This window comes from Heliconius melpomene, chromosome 10, assembly GCF_056956725.1.
Source record: "Heliconius melpomene rosina isolate 202511_hmr_F chromosome 10, ASM5695672v1, whole genome shotgun sequence".
Taxonomy (NCBI): domain Eukaryota; kingdom Metazoa; phylum Arthropoda; class Insecta; order Lepidoptera; family Nymphalidae; genus Heliconius; species Heliconius melpomene.
Window position 1 is genome coordinate 63934 of NC_140398.1, and position 17014 is coordinate 80947.

General features: G+C 60.2%; 2 protein-coding genes across 2 annotated transcripts; both read right to left on the bottom strand.

Moving 5' to 3' along the window:
• Window positions 1–8725: 8725 nt before the first annotated feature.
• On the bottom strand, window positions 8726–12671 carry LOC146535005 (uncharacterized). Its single transcript, XM_085191119.1, has 2 exons — window positions 11345–12671; window positions 8726–8943 (listed from the first exon to the last, which is right to left on the bottom strand). Exons 1-2 carry the CDS (start codon window positions 12669–12671, stop codon window positions 8726–8728), a joined length of 1545 nt encoding a protein of 514 aa, XP_085047245.1.
• LOC146535006 (uncharacterized) lies at window positions 12671–15049 on the bottom strand. Its single transcript, XM_085191125.1, has one exon. The coding sequence runs from the start codon at window positions 15047–15049 to the stop codon at window positions 12671–12673; it is 2379 nt and encodes a 792-aa protein (XP_085047251.1).
• Window positions 15050–17014: the final 1965 nt, after the last annotated feature.

The following is a 17014-nucleotide window of genomic DNA, read 5'->3' on the forward strand; positions in this document are numbered from 1 at the left end:
ACGAGGAGCATGGAAGTATAACGCCTCGGACTTGTTCAGGGCAACCTCCAAACCCAACCTTCTAATTCGGCCGACGACGTCGGCCACTCCGGCCGTCGCGAGCACTGCTGCCTCGCGATAAGTCCTCTGCTGCGCCAAGACCAGCGTGTCATCGGCGTAGCAGAGGACTCCAACTCCTCGTAGGGTGTCGCCTCTCAACACCCAGTCGTACCCGATGTTCCACAGGAGTGGCCCGAGAACCGAGCCCTGTGGAACACCGCACGACACTTCGTACTCTTCCCACCCTCCTCCAGGAGCCGGAAAGGTCACAGACCTCCCGGACAGGTAAGCCCCGATGACGCGGCGCAGGTATGGAGGCACTCGGTGATAGATAAGTGCCTCCTCAATGCAGGGCCAGGGCAGGGAGTTGAAGGCGTTGGCGATGTCTAAAGACACCGCCAAAACTCCATCGCCCAGGGCCACCGCATCCTGCGCATGGGACTTCACCCTCAGTATGGCATCCACCGTCGAGCGCCCCCTGCGGAAGCCATACTGGAGGTCCGAGAGGTCCGGACCTGTCCGCTCCAAGTGACGCTGCAACCTCCTCGTCACAACCCGCTCGAAGAGTTTGGCGATCTCGCTCAAGAGCACAATTGGCCTGTAGGCCGAGGCCGAGTCCGCCGGGCGACCCTCCTTCTTAAGGAGGACTAGCCTGCCTGTCTTCCACCGCTGTGGAATTATGGCTTGAGCCAGACAGGCAGAGAATAGTCCTCTCACTCTGGGCCCAAGGATGTTAAGGGCCAGAGTTAACGCCCTCCCAGGAACGCCATCAAGGCCGGGTGCGGTGCTCTTGCCGCGAGATCGGCGAACTGCTTCCTCCAGCTCCTCCTCCTCCACCTGTGGTGCGACGCTGTCCTCCTCCTCTTGCGGTGCAGGGCGGGCCATAGTTGGTGGTGTAAAATTGGCCCGCTGCGGGAACAGTGACGACAGAACCCCTCGGAGAATGTCCGGTCGGAGTGTCTGCGTCAGTGGCGGAGCCCAAGCCCGTAGCTTGCCAAGTACCATACGGTAAGGCGTGCCAAACTGGTCTTGGTCTATTCCCGCAAGCATCTGGTCGTGTGACTCGCCTTTCACACGACCGATCTCCTCCTGCAACCGCGTTCTCGCCTCGACATACAATTGGTACAGTCGGTCTTCCTCCTCCTGTACCTTCTGTACCCGCCTGCGATAGTGGCTGTACTGGCGTCTCGCCGCAACGCAGATGGTACGCAGTTGCGCGATCTCCCACGACCACCAGTACACCTGCCGCCGTTGAGGGCGGCGCCCGGAACGGGGCATTGACGCGTCACAAATACGCGTCAGCGCCCCGTGCGCCCAGGATGCGGCGTCTTCTGCAGACGCCAAGCTCTGGGGCAGCCAGGATTCCACTATCGCGGCCTCCTCCAACAATTGCCTGTCGAGGCGACCCAATTGCCACCGCGGTCCGCACTCTCGCGAGGTTGGACTGGGGGTTGGTTGCACCGCCGAATGTGTGGAGATCTCGTAAGAGATGTAAAGGTGATCCGAGAGAGTCTCCACATCATCCAGCACTCGCCAACCCCGAACACGACTCGCTAGGGCCGGGCTCGCGAACGAAACGTCCACGACGGATCCGCCCAGCCTTCGCACACACGTGTTTGTCGTCCCCCGGTTGAGCACCGACAAACCGGTGGCAATCACCCACTCGGACAGCGTCACACCACGCACATCCGTCGTTGCGGAGCCCCACACGCTGGACTTCGCGTTGAGATCGCCGGCCACCAACACCTCCGCCGGACGAAATCGTTCTACCATTTCCCCCAATCGAATGAGAAACTCTTCAAACTCCGCAAGAGTTCGATTGGGGGAAAAGTAGACCCCTACGACAACGAGGTTGCCGACAAGTGCGGCGACGCATCCCGCACCCCTCTCTACTCGTGAGAAAGGCGGGGAGCCCGCGGCGACCTGGGTGATCACAGCCACCACCCCGGTGTTGTCGGCTACCCAGTTGTCTCTGTCGGGAACGCTGTAGGGCTCCGAAACAACCGCCACTTGTATCGACCACTGCGCCAAGCTTTGGACCAATAAGTCTTGGGCTCTGGCACAGTGGTTGATGTTCGCCTGCAGAACACGTTCAGCCATTATTAATCGACCATAGGCTCCTCCTCCGCGGCCCTAGATTGGGCGTCAGGTTGGGCTTGACTTGTGGGTCTCGCCGCCTCTCCTCTCGCGCCTTTTCTACGCTTATGCTGTGCACAGACTTTTGCGCAGGTTGCACTGCCAGCTAAATGGCCCGCAGGTCTCTGTGCATCCTCGCACGCCGGGCAGTGTGGAGCATCCGAGCACGTGGCTTGTTTATGCCCGGTACGTCCACATCTGAAGCAGTTAGAGCTCCGATCTACACCGCTACACTTTGCTGCTACATGTCCTGTTTCGAGGCATCGGTAGCACCTCAGGACTCGCTGTTGCAGCAGTGTCACCTTCGCCGACACAAATCCAACCAAAAGTCGCCCTGCACTGACCTTCTTGGCAGCTACCACCGGACAGCGGACCCAGGCAGTGCCAAGGCCAGCACGATCACGCCGCACTTCCCCCACCTTGATGGCGTCGACATTACAGCCACCGACTCTGCTGACAGCTGCCGCTACCTCATCTGATGTCACAGAATCATCAAGCCCACTCACACGCAGCTCCGCGCATTTTGTGGGTCTTGTGACCTGGACCTCGCTCTCGTTCAGCACGCTTCGCAGTCTTTGGGCAAGAGCATCGGCCCTCTCACCCGAGTTCACCCCCGGAAGCTCCAGTAACCTCGCACCAGTCGAGGCCACCCTAAACCTCATGTCATTTATGCCCATCTCACCGAGGTCTATTTTGTCTTTGAGCTGGGTGAGCACTTGGCTGTAAGTGACGTTGCTCTCCACCGCACCCGGTTGGAGCTTTAGCGCCACAACAGCCGACCGTGGCTGTCTAAGCCTTGGCACTTTAGATGCCTTTGACGGCTTATCACTCTTCGTTCCCTTGGTCTGCTGAGCAACAGCAACCTTCTTCTTACTGCCCTTTCTGGCAACCACGTTCCATCCCTCCGTCATGTCAGCCGGCGCAGCTGGTAAGGGGCGTGGCTGTGGAACCTGTAGGGTCTTTTTGCCCTTCCCCTTTCCCTTGCCCTTACTTTTGCCACTCTCTGGCATAGGGCCTCTTTTGGGAGCAGGGTTCGCGGGAGCCATGAGCGTGGTTGTCGTCATGGCCTCTGCCCTCGCCGATGTTGTGGCAACCGCTTTATTAGCACCCTTTGATGCAGCCAACGGAGGGCGCATGCTCTTCGCCGGAAGAAGTCTACTCTCGAGACCCTCCATCCTGGCGCTGACCATGGTTCCGACTTCCATCATAATCGAGCGCATTAGCTCGTCGGAACGCCCAGGCACAACCTTCTCAGGTACCACTTCTTGGCTCCTCTGCTTCTGAAGGTCAGCCCGTAAAAGACCGACCTCATTCCGCAACTCCGACATTTCGTAGCGCAGCTTTTTATTGTGGGCGCGCAACTGTGCCACCTCCTCCGTCGCCGTACGCTGTGCCAGCTCATCCACCGCCATTCCTATGGATTTTGCCGCCTCCTTTAGGGCCCTGGTGAAGGTACCCTTTAAGTTGCCGGATTTAGTGGCAACCTTCCTTATAATCTCTAGGCTATCAGCCACCTTGTAATGAAGGTCGGATGCAAGTCTGGTTTCGTCCTGTTCTTTGTTGGACTCCAGAGACATGCCTGATAGTCTAAAGTTAGACCGTAGAGTCGAAGTACTGTCTTCCACTTCGCTTTCAGTCCTACGTATCAACTCCTCCTTTTTAGCCGCCTTAAGGGCTTTTTCGGCCTCTGTAATGGCCCGTCGTTTCCCTCCTTTCTTGGCCGCCACTTTCGACGCCGGTCTGTCACTCTCTCCTTCACCGGAGGACCCTGATTGGCCACTCGGTTTCCGAGGTCTCTTCCTCCTCTCCTTCAAATATTGTGTCTGCAGTTTCGACCTCTGAGAAGTCATCGACACAAAACTCTCGGTGTCAGAGTCCTTAGACTCTGACGCTCCCCACAGCCGTCCATATGACGACCCGGACCCTCGTCTCGACCTGACACTGCCAACGGTCGACATGCCGTCACCAATGTCCAACCTGCTTAGAACCACTCTTGGTTCCTTCACTCCAACTCTGAACTGGCCACTACCATCTGGCCCTTCCGCAACGCCACTCGACACAGACACTCTCCGATGTTCACCCTGTGACGCCGCAACAACTCCAACAACTTGCTCTACCCCGAGCACCACTACTCCGGCCTTCTCAGGCAATCTCATATCACCGCCCTCCTCGGGCTCAACGCACTCCACTTCATCATTTTTGTTTTTATTTAAAATATCCATGTTGATCCCACGAGTGTGGGGGAAAAACGGTCCATCCGAGCAGTGCCCCCTGTACTCGGATAAGCCTATTACGCCAGGGTGTCGGCCGGTACCCTGGCGGGACCAGCAGTAGCGACTGATCTCCCCATCAGCCATGAACCCCTCGCGCTGCTTCGCCGCTTGGGTTGGGGTAATTTTTTATAGAGGTTTTCTTCCTCGCAGCCCGGCCGGTAAAGGCAAGGCCCTCGGTTCCACCCCTGATTACGAGACATGACCGCAACCAAGAGTGGAGTTCCGATATATTCGGCGCTGGCACATCACTGCACCTGCGTGGCGGTAGGGTGAGTACACGCCACGCGCGCCCTCCGGTTCCTCACACTGTGGCCTCTGCATGACAGAGGACACGCGGAGAACCACGTCGGATTATTAGCCAGCGAGCAATCATTACCCAAGGACGAATCCTGTAGGCACCAATTACTCGCCGCCCAGGGTGCACCGGCCCGCAACGCTGTTCGTCCCCCCCGAATGACAAGCATTCGAGAAAGGGCCAACAGCGAGCGAACACACGAGGAGGTTATCCGACCAAGCACCCCGGGTTGCTTGTGAACCTTTTTTTTTTTTTTTTTTTTTTTTTTTTTTTTTTTTTTAACGTGAGGAAATCCTTTTACGGATACCGGCCCGAGTGGGGACTCGAGCGGGTTATGTGGGACTCGTAGACCGGCTGAAGGCCAATCCCAATACCCACTAAAACCTCACGGTGCTCCTCCTCGACCGCCACTGGCCGCGAGACGCGGGGACTATAATCGTCCACGAAACGCGGCGGCGGGAGCCTGCTAGGCACGTCGCGGAGTCAAGGGTGTGTGGGCACCCTCGACGGCCTGCTCTGAGTGGCGCGCGGGAGCAACCTGCGCGCGCCTACTCGGGCCAGGTTGGTAGGCGGCCAGCTTCCCCAAGCTGACCGCCCTCTGGCACATTAGGGCGGAAGGCGGCGGTCGTGTGCCGCCCTCCGGCGACCCGGTCTCCTACGGCGGATGGCGACTTCGGCAAAAGCCTCCCTCGCCCGTTCCGCCGATTCCTTCTCGAGCACCACTGCCTCGCAGAAGGATGAGACCGCGTCCCACGACGTCTCGCTGCCGGCCATAGCCTTGACCACGGCCGGCAGGGAAAGGTCGTCCCCTATGACGTCGCGCAAAGCGCGACGTTGAGACGCCCAGGCTGAGCACACCTCCAACGTGTGCTGGGCCGTCTCATCGAGGCAGTCGTCGCAGTGGTGGCAGCGAGCGTCGGGCTCCCTTCCGGCGATCCGACACAGGTAACCCCCGAAGCAGCCATGCCCCGTGAGCACCTGTGTCATGCGGAAGGTTAGGACGCCGTGACGCCGCGCTAACCACTGGCGGAACACTGGACGAACAGCCTCGATCGTCCTCAGGCCGGCAGATGGTGTTGCCAGCCGAGTTTCCCACATTTTAACCGCGGCTTCCCGCGCCTCCTCAGTGCGTGCTTGGCTTGCCGGTTCCCCGGACACTAGGCCTCGACGCCGGCAATAGACCGACGCCAGAGACAGAGCATCCAGATCCCACGGCATGACTCCAGCCAGCACGCACGCCACTTCACCGGAGATGGTCCGGTACCCCCGTATCGCCCGGATGGCCATCACCCTCTGCGCACGTCGCAGCAGGGTGATGTTGTGCCGGTCCAGGGCGTCCGCCCATACGGGAGCACCGTAGAGCGCCATCGATCTGACCACTCCGGTGTACAGCCGACGGCTAGAGGCGCTCGGCCCATCCACATTGGGCAAAAGGCGCGCCAGTGCCGCCGCTGTCTTCAACAGTTTCGGGGCCAAAGATGTAAAGTGGCCCCGAAAACTCCACCGAGGTTGCTTGTGAACCTAACCTAACCTAACCTAACCTAACCTAACCTTTTTTTTTTTTTTTTTTTTTTTATCGTGAGGAAATCCTTTTACGGATACCGGCCCGAGTGGGGACTCGAGCGGGTTATGTGGGACTCGTGGACCGGCTGAAGGCCGATCCCAATACCCACTAAAACCTCACGGTGCTCCTCCTCGACCGCCACTGACCGCGAGACACGGGGACGTGAGTCTTCCGCGAAACGCGGCGGCGGGAGCCTGCAAGGCACGTCGCGGAGTCAAGGGTGTGTGGGCACCCTCGACGGCCTGCTCGGAGTAGCGCGCGGGAGCAACCTGCGCGCGCCTACTCGGGCCAGGTTGGTAGGCGGTCAGCTTCCCCAAGCTGACCGCCCTCTGGCACATTAGGGCGGAAGGCGGCGATCGTGTGCCGCCCTCCGGCGACCCGGTCTCTTACGGCGGATGGCGACTTCGGCAAAAGCCTCCCTCGCCCGTTCCGCCGACTCCTTCTCGAGCACCACTGCCTCGCAGAAGGATGAGACCGCATCCCACGACGTCTCGCTGCCGGCCATAGCTTTGACCACGGCCGGCAGGGAAAGGTCGTCCCCTATGACGTCGCGCAAAGCGCGACGTTGAGACGCCCAGGCTGAGCACACCTCCAATGTGTGCTGGGCCGTCTCATCGAGGCAGTCGTCGCAGTGGTGGCAGCGAGCGTCGGGCTCCCTCCCGGCGATCCGACACAGGTAACCCCCGAAGCAGCCATGCCCCGTGAGCACCTGTGTCGTGCGGAAGGTTAGGACGCCGTGACGCCGCGCTAACCACTGGCGGAACACTGGACGAACAGCCTCGATCGTCCTCAGGCCGGCAGATGGTGTTGCCAGCCGAGATTCCCACAACTCCATTGCGGCTACCCGCACCTCCTCAGTGCGTGCCTGGCTTGCCGGTTCCCCGGACACTAGGCCTCGACGCCGGCAATAGACCGACGCCAGAGACCGAGCATCCAGATCCCACGGCATGACTCCAGCCAGCACGCACGCCACCTCACCGGAGATGGTCCGGTACCCCCGTATCGCCCGGATGGCCATCACCCTCTGCGCCCGTCGTAGCAGGGTGATGTTTTGCCGATCCAGGGCGTCCGCCCAGACGGGAGCACCGTAGAGGGCCATCGACCTGACCACTCCGGTGTACAGCCGACGGCTAGAGGCGCTCGGCCCATCGACATTGGGCAAAAGGCGCGCCAGTGCCGCCGCTGTCTTCATCAGTTTCGGGGCCAAGGATGTAAAGTGGCCCCGGAAACTCCACCGACCGTCCAGAACAAGTCCGAGGTACTTCATGCTCCTCTTGACGTCTATGTTGACGCCACCGACGACGATGTGGGCATCAGGTGGTGGGCCCTTTCGAGGAGCATGGAAGTATAACGCCTCGGACTTGTTCAAGGCGACCTCCAGACCAAGCCGCCTTATGCGGCCGACAATCTCCGCTACTCCAGCGGTCGCGAGTACCGCCGCCTCCCGATAGGTCCTCTGCTGTGCCAAGACCAGCGTGTCATCGGCGTAGCAGAGGACCTTTATCCCCCTCAGGGTACCGCCTCGCAGCACCCAGTCGTATCCGATGTTCCAGAGGATCGGACCCAGCACCGATCCTTGTGGAACACCGGCCGACACCTCATACTCCTCCCAACCTCCTCCAGGAGCCGGAAAGATCACAGACCTCCCGGACAGGTAAGCCCCGATGACGCAGCGCAGGTATGGAGGCACACGGTGGTATAAAAGTGCCTCCTTAATGCAGGGCCAGGGCAGGGAGTTGAAGGCGTTGGCGATGTCTAAAGACACCGCCAAAACTCCATCGCCCTTGGCCACCGCATCCTGCGCATGGGACTTCACCTCCAGTATGGCATCCACCGTCGATCGCCCCCTGCGGAAGCCATACTGCTGGTCCGAGAGGTCCGGACCTGTCTCCTCCAAGTGGTGTTGCAGCCTCCTGGCTACAACACGCTCGAAGAGCTTGGCGATCTCGCTCAAGAGCACGATGGGCCTATAGGCGGAGGCTGAATCCGCCGGGCGACCCTCCTTCTTGATGAGGACTAGCCTGCCTGTCTTCCACCGCTGTGGAATTATGGCTTGAGCCAGACAGGCAGAGAATAGCCCTCGCACTCTGGGCCCAAGGATGTTAAGGGCCAGAGTTAGCGCCCGGCCGGGAACGCCATCCAAGCCCGGGGCGGTGCTCTTGAGCCGAGATCGGCATATAGCTTCTTCGAGCTCCTTCTCATCCACCAGTGGTGCGACACTATCGACTTCCTCCTCCTGCACTACAGGGCGGGCCATGGTTGGTGGTGTAAAACTGGCCCGCTGCGGGAACAATGACGTCAGCACTCCTCGGAGGACGTCCGGTTGGAGCGACTGCGTCAAGGGCGGAGCCCACGTCCGGAGTTTACCGCACACCATGCGATACGGCGTTCCGAACGGATCCCCGTCTATCCCCGCGATCAATCGGTCGTTAGATTCTGCCTTCGAACGACCGATTGCTTCCTGTAGCGCCTTCCTCGCCTCAACATACGTGCGGTACCGCCGTTCCTCCTCCTCTTCCTCTCGGCGTACCCGCCTGCGATAGTGCGTGTACTGGCGTCTCGCCTCAATGCAGGTGACGCGCAATTGAGCGATCTCTCCCGACCACCAGTACACTTGTCGCCGCTGAGGGCGGTGCCTAGAACGGGGCATAGACGCGTCGCAGATACGCGTCATAGCCCTCTGCGCCCAGGTGTCAGCGTCGACTAAAGACACGCCCATGCCTAGCTGGTTTTGGTCCGCGCCGGGAACAAATTCCCGGTCCACTCGCCCGCAAGTGCGAGTGGTTTCCCCTATCCGCCACCGGGGGACGCGCCCAGTAGGAGACCAGCAACTCCCTTGGGAACCTAACCTAACCTAACCTAACCTAACCTTTTTTTTTTTTTTTTTTTTTTTTTTTTTTTTTAACGTGAGGAAATCCTTTTACGGATACCGGCTCGAGTGGGGACTCGAGCGGGTTATGTGGGACTCGTGGACCGGCTGAAGGCCGATCCCAATACCCACTAAAACCTCACGGTGCTCCTCCTCGACCGCCACTGGCCGCGTGACACGGGGACGTGAGTCTTCCGCGAAACGCGGCGGCGGGAGCCTGCAAGGCACGTCGCGGAGTCAAGGGTGTGTGGGCACCCTCGACGGCCTGCTCGGAGTAGCGCGCGGGAGCAACCTGCGCGCGCCTACTCGGGCCAGGTTGGTAGGCGGTCAGCTTCCCCAAGCTAACCGCCCTCTGGCACATTAGGGCGGAAGGCGGCGATCGTGTGCCGCCCTCCGGCGACCCGGTCTCTTACGGCGGATGGCGACTTCGGCAAAAGCCTCCCTCGCCCGTTCCGCCGACTCCTTCTCGAGCACCACTGCCTCGCAGAAGGATGAGACCGCATCCCACGACGTCTCACTGCCGGCCATAGCCTTGACCACGGCCGGCAGGGAAAGGTCGTCCCCTATGACGTCGCGCAAAGCGCGACGTTGAGACGCCCAGGCTGAGCACACCTCCAACGTGTGCTGGGCCGTCTCATCGAGGCAGTCGTCGCAGTGGTGGCAGCGAGCGTCTGGCTCCCTCCCGGCGATCCGACACAGGTAACCCCCGAAGCAGCCATGCCCCGTGAGCACCTGTGTCATGCGGAAGGTTAGGACGCCGTGACGCCGCGCTAACCACTGGCGGAACACTGGACGAACAGCCTCGATCGTCCTCAGGCCGGCAGTTGGTGTTGCCAGCCGAGTTTCCCACAACTCCATTGCGGCTACCCGCACCTCCTCAGTGCGTGCCTGGCTTGCCGGTTCCCCGGACACTAGGCCTCGACGCCGGCAATAGACCGACGCCAGAGACAGAGCATCCAGATCCCACGGCATGACTCCAGCCAGCACGCACGCCACCTCACCGGAGATGGTCCGGTACCCCCGTATCGCCCGGATGGCCATCACCCTCTGCGCACGTCGCAGCAGGGTGACGTTGTGCCGATCCAGGGCGTCCGCCCAGACGGGAGCACCGTAGAGGGCCATCGACCTGACCACTCCGGTGTACAGCCGACGGCTAGTGGCGCTCGGCCCATCCACATTGGGCAAAAGGCGCGCCAGTGCCGCCGCTGTCTTCATCAGTTTCGGGGCCAAGGATGTAAAGTGGCCCCGGAAACTCCACCGACCGTCCAGAACAAGTCCGAGGTACTTCATGCTCCTCTTGACGTCTATGTTGACGCCACCGACGACGATGTGGGCATCAGGTGGTGGGCCCTTTCGAGGAGCATGGAAGTATAACGCCTCGGACTTGTTCAAGGCGACCTCCAGACCAAGCCGCTTTATGCGGCCGACAATTTCCGCAACTCCAGCAGTCGCGAGGACCGCTGCCTCCCGATAGGTCCTCTGCTGTGCCAAGACCAGCGTGTCATCGGCGTAGCAGAGGACCTTTATCCCCCTCAGGGTACCGCCTCGCAGCACCCAGTCGTATCCGATGTTCCAGAGGATCGGACCCAGCACCGATCCTTGTGGAACACCGGCCGACACCACATACTCCTCCCAACCTCCTCCAGGAGCCGGAAAGGTCACAGACCTCCCGGACAGGTAAGCCCCGATGACGCGGCGCAGGTATGGAGGCACACGATGGTATAAAAGTGCCTCCTTAATGCAGGGCCAGGGCAGGGAGTTAAAGGCGTTGGCAATGTCTAAAGACACCGCCATTACTCCTTCGCCCCGGGCCACCGCATCCTGCGCATGGGACTTCACCTCTAGTATGGCATCCACCGTCGAGCGCCCCCTGCGGAAGCCATACTGGTGGTCCGAGAGGTCCGGACCTGTCCCCTCCAAGTGGTGTTGCAGCCTCCTGGCTACAACACGCTCGAAGAGCTTGGCGATCTCGCTCAAGAGCACGATGGGCCTGTAGGCGGAGGCTGAATCCGCCGGGCGACCCTCCTTCTTGATGAGGACTAGCCTGCCTGTCTTCCACCGCTGTGGAATTATGGCTTGAGCCAGACAGGCAGAGAATAGCCCTCGCACTCTGGGCCCAAGGATGGTAAGGGCCAGAGTTAGCGCCCGGCCAGGAACGCCATCCAAGCCTGGGGCGGTGCTCTTGAGCCGAGATCGGCGTAAAGCTTCTTCGAGCTCCGTCTCATCCACAGGTGGTGCGACACTGTCCACTTCCTCCTCCTGCGCTACAGGGCGGGCCATGGTTGGTGGTGTAAAATTGGCCCGCTGCGGGAACAACGGCGTCAGCACTCCTCGGAGAACGTCCGGTTGGAGCGACTGCGTCAAGGGCGGAGCCCATGTCCGGAGTTTGCCGCACACCATGCGGTATGGCATTCCGAACGGATCCCCGTCTATCCCCGCGATCAATCGGTCGTTTGATTCTGCTTTCGAACGACCGATTTCTTCCTGTAGCGCTTTCCTCGCCTCGACGTACGTGCGGTACCGCCGTTCCTCCTCCTCTTCCTCCCGACGTACCCGCCTGCGATAGTGCGTGTACTGGCGTCTCGCCTCAATGCAGGTGACACGCAATTGAGCGATCTCTCCCGACCACCAGTACACTTGTCGCCGCTGAGGGCGGTGCCTGGAACGGGGCATAGACGCGTCGCAGATACGCGTCATAGCCCTCTGCGCCCAGGTGGCAGCGTCTTCCACAGACGCCAAGCTCTGGGGCAGCCAGGCCTGCACTATCGCAGCCTCCTCCAGGAGTTCTCTGTCGAGACACCCAAGTCGCCACCGCGGTCCGAACTCTCCCGAAGTTGGACTGGGGGCTGACTGCGCCGCTGAATGTGTGGAGATCTCATATTGGATGTAGAGATGGTCCGAGAGAGTCTCCACATCATTCAGCACTCGCCAGCCCAGAACACGGCACGCTAGGGCAGGGCTCGCAAACGTTATGTCTACGACGGACCCGCCCTGCCTTCGCACACACGTGTTTGTAGTCCCTCGGTTGAGAACTGACAATCCGGTGGCAACAATCCACTCCTCCAGTGTCGCACCACGTACGTCCGTCCTTGCGGAGCCCCACACGCTGGATTTAGCATTCAGGTCTCCTGCGACCAAGACCTCCGCCGCACGGTGTCTTTCCACCATTTCCCCCAAACGGATTAGGTATTCCTCGAACTCAGCAAGAGTTCGGTTGGGGGAAAAGTAGACGCCTATGACAACTAGGTCACCGACATGTGCCGCGACACATCCCGCGCCCTTCTCTACTCGTGAAAAGGGCGGAGAGCCCGCAGCAATCTGGGTGACCAGAGCTACCACCCCGGTGTTGTCCGCGACCCAGTTGTCACGCGCAGGAATGCTATAAGGCTCCGCAACGACCGCCACCTGAATCGACCACTGCACCAGGCTTTGGACCAATAAGTCTTGGGCTCTGGCACAGTGGTTGATGTTCGCCTGGAGCACTTGGAGCGCCATTATTGATGCTCCATGTGCTGCGGCTCCTCGCCCTGCATCGGGGCTTCAGGTCGGCTTCGGCTTGTTCGCCTCGCCGCACCTCTCCGCTTCTTCGCTTGAGCGCACATCTTGGCGCACGCTGCTCCGCCTGCCAGGTGATCCGCGGGCCTATTTGCGTCCTCGCAAATAGGGCAGTGCGCCGACGCAGAGCAAACACTTTGCTTGTGCCCTGGTTTCCCGCATCTGTAGCAGTGTGCACTCCGGTCCTTGGCACTACTGCAATTTGCCGCCACATGCCCTATCTCATGGCAACGGAAGCAGCACAGCACGCGAGGCTGCAGTAATTGCACGCGTGCCGACACAAAACCGACCAACAGCCTTCCGCCGCTCACCTTCTTCGCCGCTGCCACCGGACAGCGGATCCAGGCGGTACCAAGCCCGTTTCGGTCTTGGCGGATCTCTCCAACCTTAATGGCGCTAGTGTCGCATCCGCCTGCTCGACTGACAGCCGCCGCCACCTCCTCCGATGTCACAGAGTCATCGAGCCCACATACTCTCAGCTCAGCACACCTGGTGGGCCTCGAGACCTGCACATCGTCAGCATTTAGGACGTTCCGCAGATGTTGCGCGAGAACGTCCGCCTTTTCTCCGGTATCCATACCCGGCAGTTCGAGTAGCCTCGCTCCCGTTGAGGCAACTCTAAACCTGACGTCCGTGATGCCCAGATCCTCCAGTACCACCTTCTCCTTGATCTGGGTAAGGACGTCTTTGTATGTCACTTCCTTGTTTGCACCCGGTTGCAACTTTAGCGCAACCACAGACGATCTCGGTGGACGCAATCTGGGTGCTTTTGGCGCAGATGTTGGTCGCGCTTTCTTCCCTTTCGGTGGCTGTTGGGTAGCCACCCCCTTCTTCTTCTTGCCCTTCCTGGCGACGATGTTCCACCCCTCGTTTGTGTTTGCCGGAGCAGGTGGTAGAGACCGCGGCTCGGGAGCTTTCGCCGCTTGTGCCTCCTTGCTCTTCCCCTTACCCTTGCCCTTGCCTTTCGCAGGCTTTTGTCCTTTCGTGGGGGCTGGGTTGGCGGGGGGCATGAGTGTAGTCACTCTGGCCTCAGTAACACTTGTTGCCGAAGTCGAGGCTACATTCGCTGGCGTTCTGTCTGACGCAAGCGGCGGGCGCAGGCGCTTAGCTGGCAGTAGCCTATCTTCCAGGCCTTCCAAGCGAGCACTGACCATGGTCCCGACTTGGATCATAATGCTCCTTGTGAGCTCGTCGGGTGCCATGAACTTCTCACTAGCAGATGGTTTGCCAGGTCTCTTCTGGATCTGCTGCTCTACTCTGCTCTCTTGTGAGCGGCTGCGATCAAGGTCAGCCCGTAAAAGTCTGACCTGTCTTTGCATGTCCAGCATCTCCTGTTGCAGCTTGGTGTTATGTGCTCGTAGTGTGGCAACCTCCTCTGTAACCGTTCGCTGAGCGAGCGTGTCCACAGCTACAGCTATAGATTTAGCTGCCTCCTTCAGGGCCTTCGTGAATGTGCCCTTCAGATTTCCAGATTTGCTGGCAACCTTTTGAATGATTGCCAGACTTTCCGCTACCTGATCTTTAAGATCTGAGGTTAGCCTCGTCTCCTCCAAGTCCAGATCCGAGAGCAACGACATATTTGACAAAGCCAAGTTTGTGTTGCTTTGCACAGCTAGGGTTCTTTGCGCCACCTCTTCTTCTGCCCTAAGCCGGCGTTCCTCCATTTTTGCCTTCCTGGCCTCGGCCTGCCCTACACATAATCCAGGTGTTGCGGGCCTTCCTTTCCCTCTCTTGCCAGCCACAATTTTCGGCGCTGGTCTGTCCGACACTCCCTCTCCAGAAGAGCCGGATTCGTCACTCCTGCGTCTGGGCCGCTTCCTTCTATCCTTCAGGTAAAGCGCCCTTACGGTCTTTGACTGCGACCCGACCGAGGTGAGGCTCTCCGTATCCGAGCCCTTCGACCCAGACACCCCCCAGAACCTTCCCGCAGACGAGATGGACTCACGTCTCGATCTCACACCGTCGGACGCAATCGACACTCCTTCGCTCAGGTCTAACCTTTCAACTACGACCCTCGCTTCCTTCAGGACACCTCCGCTGTTATGAGGCACCTCTCCCAACATCTCCACAGTCTCCTGCAACTCTCCACCTTCCACAGGCATCTCTACTCCGCCTGTCACAGGCACTCCCACTTCTCCGCCCTTCCCAGGCACTCCCTCTACTCCGCCCATCTCGGGCCCCTCCCCAGCAACACATCGGAAAGACTGGCCCCCCCCAGATTCGCGGGGCTTGCGTGCCGTAGCACGGAGGGATTCCCCGGCCTCGAAGAGACCGGAACCCTCCTGGGGTAGTGAATTGTAATTCTGCTTGTCCGACATGTTTGTTACTGTTCCACAGTGGGCTTTTCTGTCGGGGTGTGCTCCCCTAGGCCGTGTCCATAACAATGGACTAAAGACACGCCCATGCCTAGCTGGTTTTGGTCCGCGCCGGGAATAAATTCCCGGTCCACTCGCCCGCAAGTGCGAGTGGTTTCCCCTATCCGCCACCGGGGGACGCGCCCAGTAGGAGACCAGCAACTCCCTTGGGAACCTAACCTAACCTAACCTTTTTTTTTTTTTTTTTTTTTTTTTTTTTTTTTTTTTTTTTTTTTTTTTTTTTTTTTAACGTGAGGAAATCCTTTTACGGATACCGGCCCGAGTGGGGACTCGAGCGGGTTATGTGGGACTCGTGGACCGGCTGAAGGCCGATCCCAATACCCACTAAAACCTCACGGTGCTCCTCCTCGACCGCCACTGGCCGCGAGACGCGGGGACTATAATCGTCCACGAAACGCGGCGGCGGGAGCCTGCTAGGCACGTCGCGGAGTCAAGGGTGTGTGGGCACCCTCGACGGCCTGCTCTGAGTAGCGCGCGGGAGCAACCTGCGCGCGCCTACTCGGGCCAGGTTGGTAGGCGGCCAGCTTCCCCAAGCTGACCGCCCTCTGGCACATTAGGGCGGAAGGCGGCGGTCGTGTGCCGCCCTCCGGCGACCCGGTCTCTTACGGCGGATGGCGACTTCGGCAAAAGCCTCCCTCGCCCTTTCCGCCGACTCCTTCTCGAGCACCACTGCCTCGCAGAAGGATGAAACCGCGTCCCACGACGTCTCGCTGCCGGCCATGGCCTTGACCACGGCCGGCAGGGAAAGGTCGTCCCCTATGACGTCGCGCAAAGCGCGACGTTGAGACGCCCAGGCTGAGCACACCTCCAACGTGTGCTGGGCTTCCGGCGATCCGACACAGGTAACCCCCGAAGCAGCCATGCCCCGTGAGCACCTGTGTCATGCGGAAGGTTAGGACGCCGTGACGCCGCGCTAACCACTGGCGGAACACTGGACGAACAGCCTCGATCGTCCTCAGGCCGGCAGATGGTGTTGCCAGCCGAGTTTCCCACATTTCAACAGCGGCTACCCGCGCCTCCTCAGTGCGTGCTTGGCTTGCCGGTTCCCCGGACACAAGGCCCCGACGCCGGCAATAGACCGACGCCAGAGAACGAGCATCCAGATCCCACGGCATGACTCCAGCCAGCACGCACGCCACTTCACCGGAGATGGTCCGGTACCCCCGTATCGCCCGGATGGCCATCACCCTCTGCGCACGTCGCAACAGGGTGATGTTGTGCCGATCCAGGGCGTCCGCCCATACGGGAGCACCGTAGAGCGCCATCGATCTGACCACTCCGGTGTACAGCCGACGGCTAGAGGCGCTCGGCCCACCAACATTGGGCAAAAGGCGCGCCAGTGCCGCCGCTGTCTTCAACAGTTTCGGGGCCAAAGATGTAAAGTGGCCCCGAAAACTCCACCGACCATCCAGAACAAGTCCGAGGTACTTCATGCTCCGGGCAACGTCAATCTTGACGCCACCGACGATGATGTGGGCATCTGCCGGTGGGCCCTTTCGAGGAGCATGGAAGTAGATTGCCTCGGACTTGTTGAGGGAGACCTCTAAGCCCAGCCGCTTTATGCGGCCGACAACCTCCGCCACTCCAGCCGTCGCGAGGACCGCCGCCTCCCGATAGGTCCTCTGCTGCGCCAAGACCAGCGTGTCGTCGGCGTAACAGAGGACCTTTATCCCCCTCAGGGTGCCGCCCCGCAGCACCCAGTCGTACCCGATGTTCCAGAGGATCGGACCCAGCACCGATCCTTGTGGAACACCGGCCGACACCACAAACTCCTCCCATCCTCCTCCAGGAGCCGGAAAGGTCACAGACCTCCCGGACAGGTAAGCCCCGATGACGCGGCGCAGGTTTGGAGGCACACGATGGTATAACAGTGCCTCCTTTATGCAGGGCCATGGCAGGGAGTTAAAG